Source organism: Staurois parvus, unplaced genomic scaffold (genome assembly GCF_062004578.1).
Source record: "Staurois parvus isolate SC_StPar_1 unplaced genomic scaffold, SC_StPar_1.0 ptg002113l, whole genome shotgun sequence".
Lineage (NCBI taxonomy): Eukaryota > Metazoa > Chordata > Amphibia > Anura > Ranidae > Staurois > Staurois parvus.
In genome coordinates, this window is record NW_028319909.1 from 1,391,819 (window position 1) to 1,402,500 (window position 10,682).

At 46.1% G+C, this 10,682-nt stretch overlaps 1 protein-coding gene across 1 annotated transcript in view; it reads right to left on the reverse strand.

The window, feature by feature from the left end:
• Window positions 1-3,571: 3,571 nt before the first annotated feature.
• The window catches only part of LOC149432706 (uncharacterized), a 51,230-nt gene continuing 44,119 nt past the window's right edge, over window positions 3,572-10,682 (reverse strand). The window contains exons 14-15 of the mRNA XM_089665002.1: window positions 8,218-8,309; window positions 3,572-5,683 (exon numbers count right to left, since the gene is read on the reverse strand). Of these exons, the coding sequence (XP_089521128.1) occupies window positions 5,667-5,683; window positions 8,218-8,309 (109 nt within the window). The 3' untranslated portion in view covers window positions 3,572-5,666. The remainder of the gene's footprint in view (window positions 5,684-8,217; window positions 8,310-10,682) is intronic.

The window sequence follows — 10,682 nt, forward strand, 5'->3', positions numbered from 1 at the left end:
TTTGCATAGACATCCAGGGCTGCTGTTAGAAACCACGGGGGCCCCATACAGCCAACCTGACAGGGCCTGCCCAGGGCCCCATACAACCAACCCGACAGGGCCTGCCCCCTCCAAATAAAAACCACAGTTTACTATGCTTCTGTTATGAATGTACACAGTGATTGGTACCGATCAATCATTGTGTTCATTCAGGAAAGGAAGGGGCTGGTAAATGTGACATTTACAGGGCCCTTCTCCCACGCTCCATCCTGGAGGATCCTATTATGTGCTTGCAGCTGCTGGTAGGAAGCAGAGGAGGGAGGCAGTGGCACTGTGGGGTGGGGGCATACGGGGGGGGGGGCTGGGCAGTAGGGGGGAAATGTATGGTGAACAGGGATAGTCATGGGTGCAGCGGGGGGGGGGGGGGGGGCAATTACTGGAAGCAATCCCCTGTATGCCTCTCTCTGTAGCAGCTGAATGCCAGCGGGAGGGCAAGAAGCAGCCAAGAAGAAGCTGCTGCAGAGAGCCACACAGGGGATCGGTTCCAGTAATTGCCCCCCACAATGAGCTGATCACCCTCTTTGTCCACATCCGATTCACCCAGCTGCCTGGGCCCCGTACAGGATGACTGGTGTTACCCCCCTTATCCACAGCCCTGTAGACATCGGTGTCAGATGTCTTGCAAATCGTGCAAATCGGCGGTTCACCCGACTTTGAAATCGTGCGACTTCACTATAAGTCGCATGATTTCAATGGACCCAGATAAGTATAAGAGGCTTGCGGGGGGGGGGGGGGGGGGGGAGCTGCATGCATACGATTTTTTTACCTTAGTGTAGAGAATGCATTAAAGTGGTTCTAAAGGCTGAAGATTTAAAAAACAAAAACAGACCTTTATGCTGCCCCCCCCCCCCCCACAGCCCCCATTATACTCACCTGAGCCCAATCTTGATCCAGTGATGTGCACTGGTGTCTCAGCTCTCCTGGGTTTCTCGGTCTCCCTCTCTCCTCATTGGCTGAGACACCAGTGGGAGCCATTGGCTTGCGCTTGCTGTCAATCACAGCCAGTGAGAAAGGGAGCAGAGGGCGGGACTGAGCGGCGCTCTGTGTAGGACTGACTGCCCCCAGAGCAAGCAACATGCACCAAGCATGGGGGAGGAGCCAGGAGCACCAGCAGAGACCTGAGGAAGGAGGATCAGGAATGCTCTGTCCAAAAAACATTTGCACAGAGCAGGCAAGTATACATTTATTATAGTAGTGGTGACACTGTGACTCTACTGCTAGGGTGACAGTATGAAGAAAAAAGCAAACAAGAATAAAAAATTGTAATTTTTTTTTTTTTTAAATTATAATTTTTGGTTATAAACTAATTTGGGTTACATGTGAATGATCACAGAGGTCACATGGTGCAAGGCTATTCACAACAGCCTTGTACCATGTGACAAGCTGTGACCAATCACAGCTCACACAGTATTTCTCAATGGCTGCAAGAATGCAGCCAGAGAGAAGGAGAAATGATTGCTTTTACAGCCTTTATGGGTGTAAAAGCAAAAAAAAAAAAACAAAAAAAAAAAATCATCATCCTCCACAAGTAGTACGGTGTCACTATGGTGACACTGTACTGCTAGGGTGACAGTATGAAAAAAAAGCAAAAAAAAAAAGCAAATATAAAATAAAATAAAAATTTGATTTTTTTTAAAAAATTATAAAATTTGTTACAAACTACCGTATTTTCCGGCGTATAAGGCGACAGGGTGTATAGGACGAACCCCTAATTTTCCAGTTAAAACATAGGTTTTGGGCTATACTCGCCGTATAAGACTACCCCCCTTCCGAGGCAACACCATTTAAAGACATCAGATTTTTTTTAATTGAAATGGTTATGACTTACCGGTACTTAAAATCCTTCAAAATCCTCATGTTCATCCTCTGACATCATAAGTTCATGAATGACATCTTGTGTTACATTTGTAAGACAGTCATCATATGGATCAAATTCCAAATCGGATGGTTACCGCTGGATGTGCGTAATACGGCGGCTTCGGCTACATACAGTATATATACAGCCCGCTGGATGTGCGGTAATACGGCAGCTTCGGCTACATACAGTATACAGTATATATACAGCCCGCTGGATGTGCGGTAATACGGCAGCTTCGGCTACATACAGTATATATACAGCCCGCTGGATGGGCAGTAATGTACATACAGTATACCGTGCTGAGCCAAGCTGGCTCAAAAACAAATGTCCTTATGATAGATTAATCTGTCAGCCCGCTGGATGTGCGGTATATACAGTATACTGAGCCAAGCGCTTTCAAAACGTACCGGTACGTCCCTACGGTAATCAGCCCGCTGGATGCGTGTATGTACGGTAGCTGCGGCTACATACAGTATACACTGGGCCAATCACGGCGAGCGATGTATTCTACTAATGAATACAAAGCCTGCTCGGATTGGCTGAGGTTGTGACATCATCAGCCCACCTCTCTGACTCAGCCAATCCAAGCAGGCTTTGTATTCATTAGTAGAATACATCGCTCGCCGTGATTGGTCCAGTGTATACTGTATGTAGCCTCAGCTACCGTACATACGCATCCAGCGGGCTGATTACAGTAGGGACGTACCGGTACATTTTGAAACCGCTTAGCTCAGCGCAGTATACTGTATATACCGCACATCCAGCAGGCTGACAGATTCATCTCTCATAGGGACATTTGTTTTGAGCCAGCTTGGCTCAGCGCGGTATACTGTATGTACATTACCACAAATCCAGCCAGCTTGACCCAAACAAACTCAAGGTTCACATTTTATACCCCGCGTATAAGACGACCCCCAATTTTTGGGGTATATTTTTAAGTATAAAAAGTAGTCTTATACGCCAGAAAATACTGTAATTTGTTTTTTTTTGTTTTTTTTACTAAAAAGATAACTGAATAAATTTTGGCCAAGATTTATGAAGAAAGACTTTTTTCAAAATTTGGACTTTCATTTATATAGCAAAAAAAAAAAAAAAATCCCAGTGGTGAATAAATACCACCAAAGGCGTTATCTGTCTCAAAAAAAGCTAAAAAATTCATATGAGTACAATGCTGCATGACGGCGCAATTGTCATTCAAAGTGTGATAGCGCTGAAAGCTGAAAATTGGCCTGGACTGGAAGGGGGTGAAATTTTCCTGACTTGAAGTGGTTAACCCCTTGACGCCGGCACCTCCCGGCTCTGTAAGAGTTTAGGGTCATGTGACCGGCATGATGCGCCGTCACATGATCGGGAAAGGTCTTGATCGAAAGTGGAGATCGGAACCTTTCCGTGAGTACCGGACATGTGTGCTGAGAATGTGCAGGGCGCGTGTTCTCAGCACGTCTTTTAAAAAAAAAAAAACGCAAATGTGTGGCCGCTTGGCGTCTAGGCCCAGACGCCAGAAGGCCGCACATTTGCGTTCTGCCAGCGTGAAGAGGTTAATATTACTTTCCGGAGAAAAAAAAACAAAAAACACAAAAAAAACATTTTCTACATTGTACTTTAACCATTTCACAAAGCCTGCTGTTATTCTGTATGTACAAAAAATAAATAAAAATCACACAAACGCTTAAACTAGCTCAAATGTTGGTGTATTTTTATGCAATTTTACAATTAAAGGCAGCGCAGATGAAGTACAATGCATTACACTTCAATTCATTCACTACACATGCAGCCTGTGACATCTACAAGTACAGTGCGCAAATGCGGTATGACCCTACACTCCTCTTCAGGCTCCAGAAGGCATCCAGGTAAACCCAAGTGAGCGATAAATCCAGGACTTGTAAAGACGCACACATTCTACGCTGCCCCAAAGATGGAGGCTTGAGGAAGAAGCATTTAGTAAGTTACAGAACCATCGTGTGAGACTGTACTTCATTCTTAATACAGTAAGTGAAGGAAAGGAGGCAGTCCAATAAATAGGCATGGGGGTTCGGCAAACCTTTGTCAGTCCAGCTGATGTCGGGGGTTCTGGTTTTGCTAGGAAAGAAGCTGCCTTGGCAAGCAGAAAGCTTGGAGAGTGGTAAGTACAAGAGGTAAGTACACAGTGGAGGAAGAAAGAACCATAGCTCCCAGGTCCTCTGTTTGGCTGCTGGCCAACTGAAGCTCCTCGTGCATAGGCAAAACACCCAACCACACTCCAATGACATTGGTGGAGAGGGGGGGGGGGATTTATTAGAACTGGTGCACTCAAAATCTGGTGCAGCTGTGCATGGGAGCCAATCAGCTTCTAGCTTTAGCGTGTTCAGTTAAGATTTAATAAAAGCCGGAAGCTGATAGGTTACTATGTACAGCTGCACCAGATTGTGTGTGCACCACTGTTAGTAAACCTCCTAAATTAGGAGGGGATTTGCACAGACATACAGAAAGTCAGTACTGACCTTCCCTGCACTAATGCAATTCAACCTATCCTGGTTTGGACGAAACGCGTCAGTCAGTGACGATCTGGGCAACTTTTTTTTTTGGCTGGAACAATAAAGTTACGTTTTATTTGAGGTCACTGGAGTGTTGTTGGATATTTTGTTTTCATAGCCAAATACACAGAGTAGAGTTGCTCCCGGCAGCACAGGCCAGCTGCCGGGCGGAGGCGGCAGCACAGGCCAGCTGCTGGGCGGAGGCGGCAGCAGCACAGGCCAGTTGCATTGACTGTCCTATGAGGCTGCATAACCCCTGACCCTCTGTCTGTACAGTGCTCATCACATGGACCCTACCAAAGAAAAAAAAAATAAAAATACTCTAGCAATACACACTGAATTGAGCATGTGCAGAGTGATTCCTAGTGCTCGGTACTATCAGGAGATGGATTAGGGACAGCAGCGGCCAGCTGCTAGGCAGCACCGGCCAGTTGCTTGGTAGAGAAGAGCAGCTAGTTGCCAGCTAGCTCAATGGTTATTTGGGCAAAAATAAAAAATGTTAAGGGTTACTGGTCAAGAAGAAATAACAGGAAATGCAGAGTCTGGTTGGTTAACACAGTACACCTTTTTAAGTCCTCAAACACAATGCCCTGTGCCCAGAGTACATGAACATCACAGCAGAGAACTAGGAATGTGCACCTGTGCGCACCGCTAGTTCTCAGATCTTGACAGAGAAGTCAAAGTGACAGTCAAGTTAAAGGACGGAACATGCTGGGTCTGGAAGTCTGAGCTCGACTGGCCTCTTCATAGGAGTTAAAGCTTAAAAAAAAAAAAAAAAAAAAAAAGGAACCGAGGCCAAGTGGACTGACAAAGGTTTGTGGAACCATGATTTATTTATACAATGTTAAACACTTACAGCACTGTTCAGGAATAAATGCACAGATCTGAAAGCGAGATTTCACCAAAAAAAAAAGCTGCCATTTTCCCTCCCTCCAATATACTCCCATTAGAACCTGCGTTAAAAACAAAGCACCCATGTGAACAAATGATCCCCTTCGGCGTCCTTTAGGACAGGAAAACTGCAGGAGAGGGTTGAAAGCCACAGCCGCTGATAATTTATTGTGAGTAGAGTTCGGGACTACGGGAGCAGAGCTGAGATCCGGGAGGCCGCGGGAGGTAAAAACGACATCACTGAGGAGGATCAGACCAAGGGCGGGTTACAGTGCGGAGCCATGAGAACGAATGCAGAACGGAAGTCGTGCAAGAGAGTCGGCCTTGTGATGGAGTGTCACCCCCGGCATCTCTAGGACTATCCTTTACGCCAAAGCCAGCACTGGGGAGAGAGAAAAAAAGTGGACTCATTTAAAGGGCAAGAAGACATTATTTCAGGTACTTATATAGCGCTGTCACTTTACATATATATTGTACATTCACATCAGTCCCTAACCCTCAAGGGGCGTACAATCTAAGGTCCCTAACCCTCAAGGGGCGTACAATCTAAGGTCCCTAACCCTCAAGGGGCGTACAATCTAAGGTCCCTAACTCACATTCATACATACATATACTAGGGCCAATTTAGACAGGATCCAATTCCCAGCATGTCTTTGGAGTGTAGGAGGAAACCGGAGTACCCGGAGGAAACCCACAGAGGCACAGGGAGAACATGCAAACTCCAGGCAGGTGGTGCTGTGGTTGGGATTCGCACCAACGACCCCTAGTACTGCCAGACAGACGTGCTAACCATTTAACCACTGCGCTGCCCCATAGTAGATTCACATTCTAGATTCCATATCCAGCTCATTTGATTGTAAACCCTTCCATACACCCAGTGAAGCGACTGGCCTCAGGTGATGCACAGATGAACCAAATCCTCCTACATAAGTTGTACCTGTTTATCTGCTTTACTCTTCTCTACATCCAAACTCCACAATTTATAGAGCTGGTCTGAGCACTGAGTACCAGTGTGCAAAAGTGTATTTGCTTTGGAAGAATAGTTGCTGAATGTTTCTGCGTCATATAAAATTTTTAGAATAGTTTTTTTTACGTATTAGAATGGGGTGCCTCAAAAAACTGTCCATAATTTTAAAGTGTGCCTTGACTGAAAAAAGTTTGAGAAACACTGTACTATGGTTAGTATGATGACCAATAGTGCCCCATCATTGGTATCAGTGGGAGGAATAGTGCACCATCATTGGTATCAGTGGGAGGAATAGTGCCCCATCATTGGTGTCAGTGGGAGGAATAGTGCCCCATCATTGGTATCAGTGGGAGGAATAGTGCACCATCATTGGTATCAGTGGGAGGAATAGTGCCCCATCATTGGTGTCAGTGGGAGGAATAGTGCCCCATCATTGGTGTCAATGGGAGGAATAGTGCCCCATCATTGGTGTCAATGGGAGGAATAGTGCCCCATCATTGGTGTCAGTGGGAGGAATAGTGCCCCATCATTGGTGTCAGTGGGAGGAATAGTGCCCCATCATTGGTGTCAGTGGGAGGAATAGTCCCCCATCATTGGTGTCAGTGGGAGGAATAGTCCCCCATCATTGGTGTCAGTGGGAGGAATAGTCCCCCATCATTGGTGTCAGTGGAGGAATAGTGCCCCATCATTGGTATCAGTGGGAGGAATAGTGCCCCATCATTGGTATCAGTGGGAGGAATAATGCCCCATCATTGGTATCAGTGGGAGGAATAGTGCCCCATCATTGGTGTCCGTGGGAGGAATAGTGTCCCATCATTGGTATTAGTGGGAGGAATAGTGCCCCATCATTGGTATCAGTGGGAGGAATAGTGCCCCATCATTGGTGTCAGTGGGAGGAATAGTGCCCCATCATTAGTGTCAGTGGGAGGAATAATGCCCCATCATTGGTATCAGTGGGAGGAATAGTGCCCCATCATTGGTATCAGTGGGAGGAATAGTGCCCCATCATTGGTGTCAGTGGGAGGAATAGTGCCCCATCATTGGTATCAGTGGGAGGAATAGTGCCCCATCATTGGTGTCAGTGGGAGGAATAGTGTCCCATCATTGGTATCAGTGGGAGGAATAGTGCCCCATCATTGGTATCAGTGGGAGGAATAGTGCCCCATTACTGCCATCAGTGGGAGGAATAGTGCCCCGTCATTGGTATCAGTGGGGGGAATAGTGCCCCATCATTGGTGTCAGTGGGGGGAATAGTGCCCCATCATTGGTGTCAGTGGGGGGAATAGTGCCCCATCATTGGTGTCAGTGGGGGGAATAGTGCCCCATCATTGGTATCAGTGGGGTGAATAGTGCCCCATCATTGGTGTCAGTGGGAGGAATAGTGCCCCATCATTGGTATCAGTGGGAGGAATAGTGCCCCATTATTGCCATCAGTGGGAGCAATAGTGCCCCATCATTAGAATTAATGGAAGAAATTGCACCCCAGAGCTGGTATCAGTGGGAAAAGTAGTGCCCCATCATTGGCATCAGCAGGAGGAATGGTGCCCTATTGTTAGAATCAGTGGGAGATATAGTCCCCAATTGTTGGTGTCAGAAAAAATAGGAATGGTGTCTCAATGTGGTACCAGTGGGAGTAATAGTTCTCCAAGAGCAACAAAGGGCCACAGTTTTGAGACCACTGATGACATCACAACAGTTTCCCTTTTCTACAGATAACAGAAAATGGTGTCCTAATCCTGGCTGTGCCAAATCTTAGGACTGGGTGGAGAGAAATTAAATCCTTTGGCCGGTATAATTGCACCCTGATATGCATCTGTGTATTCAGATGGCCTGGAATTCAGCCGAAATACAAATTTTGATGAGACGTTTACATCTGTATATACATGGACACACTCCTGATATTGTGCAGATTAGTTCGGTTTTCGCTCACACCAGCCACCAGCATGTACCTGTGAGGGCTTCCTGTGCAAAGTATTTCACATCTACATCTTGGTCTTGAGTTAACTTCTCCAGGACTGGTTTCACATCGTTCTGTAGGGTGCTGGAATACAGATCAAGAAGGAAAGATTAAACCACGAACGGGATACTTGTACATACAGATGAAGCCTATCAGTCATTGTAATCTCCAAGTAGAACACTTGCCACCACCAGGCATGTGCTATTCAGCAGCTGGCTTTCGGGGTTCACATTGGACCTCTCTATGGCTGCAACAGAGCATAAGAGTTCACAAAACTGCTGCATGTCTTCACAGAGGGGAAGGCAACAGGTTCACCAGCAGCACAAACTCGCCTCCCCTTCCAATTCCTGCCAGGAGCAAAAAAATAATGCCTGGTACTTTTGGGTATGGGGGAACACAGGGGGACTAAAGATCCATATAGAGGAATCAGGACCTCCTCTGCCTGCTGGTGATCTCTCTAGAAATTTAAAGATCCATATAAAGGAATCAGGCCCTCCATCCTCCTGCTGGTGACCCCTCTAGTGATATAAAGATCTATATAGAGGAATTAGGACCTCCTTCCTCCCGCCGGTGACCCCTCTAGTGATATAAAGATCTATATAGAGGAATCAGGACCTCCTTCCTCCCGCCGGTGACCCCTCTACTGATATAAAGATCTATATAGGGGAATCAGGACCTCCTTCCTCCTGCTGGTGACCCCTCTAGTGATATAAAGGTCTATATAGGGGAATCAGGCCCTCCATCCTCCTGCTGGTGACCCCTCTAGTGATCTAAAGAGATATATAGAGGAATCAGGACCTCCTCCCTCCTTCCGATGACCCCTCTAGTGATATAAAGTTCTATATAGAGGAATCAGGACCTCCTTCCTCCAGCTGGTGATCCCTCTAGTGATATAAATGTCCATATACAAGAATCAGAACTTCCCTCCTCCTGATGGTGACCCCTCTAGTGATCTAAAGATCTATATAGGGGAATCAGGACCTCCTTCCGATGACCCCTCTAGTGATATAAATATCTATATAGAGGAATCAGGACCTCCTTCCTCCTGCTGGTGACAAAGATCTATATAGGGGAATCAGGACCTCCTCCCTCCTTCCGATGACCCCTCTAGTGATATAAATATCTATATAGAGGAATCAGGACCTCCTTCCTCCTGCTGGTGATCCCTCTAGTGATCTAAAGATCTATATAGGGGAATCAGGCCCTCCCTCCTGCTGGTGACAAAGATCTATATAGGGGAATCAGGACCTCCTCCCTCCTTCCGATGACCCCTCTAGTGATATAAAGTTCTATACAGAGGAGTCAGAACCTCCTTCCTCCTGCTGGTGATCCCTCTAGTGATATAAATGTCTACATACAAGAATCAGGACTTCCCTCCTCCTGAAGGTGACCCCTCTAGTGATATAAAGATCTGTATAGAGGAATCATGACCTCCTCTTTCTGCTGGTGATCCCTCTAGTGATATAAAGATCTATATAGAGGAACCAGGACCTCCTTCCTCCTGCTGATGACCCCTCTAGTGATCGAACGATCTATATAGAGGAATCAGGACCTCCTCTGCTTGCTGGTGACCCCTCTAGTGATCTAAAGATCTATATAGAGGAGTTAGAACCTCCTTCCTCCTGCTGGTGATCCCTCTAGTGATATAAATGTCTATATACAAGAATTAGGACTTCCCTCCTCCTGATGGTGACCCCTCTAGTGATATAAAGATCTATACAGAGGAATCAGGACCTCCTTCCTCCTGCTGGTGACCCCTCTAGTGTTATAAAGATCTGTATAGAGGAATCATGACCTCCTCTTTCTGCTGGTGACCCCTCTAGTGATATAAAGATCTATATAGAGGAATCAGGACCTCCTTCCTCCTGCCGGTGACCCCTCTAGTGATATAAAGATCTATATAGAGGAATCAGGACCTCCTTCCTCCTACCTGGTGGTCCCACTAGTGACAAAGCTCTATATAGGGGAATCAGGACCTCCTTCCTCCTGCTGGTGACCCCTCTAGTGTTATAAAGATCTGTATAGAGGAATCAGGACCTCCTCTTTCTGCTGGTGACCCCTCTAGTGATATAAAGATCTATATAAAGGAATCAGGACCTCCTGCTGGTGATCCCTCCAATGATATAAAAATGTATACAGAAGAATTAGGACCTCCTTCCTCCTACTGGGGATCCCTCTAGTAAGAAATCTATATAGGAGGAAATCAAGATCTCCTTCAGGTTATCATTTCTTGTGATCTAGTGCAGCTGATCCTTCTTGTGATGCACCCCACAATTCAAAGTGTTTTTGCCACCATCTGGCCACTGCTCATTTTGCAATCATCTGAATCAAGTACCCCCAAATCTTTTTTTGTAGCTCTGGAGAAATAATGTACTCAGTAAGAATTCTTTACACTTAATGCATTACTTTACAAATGTTGGACTGCAGATTCTACAGCTTTGATCAATCTCCTATGTT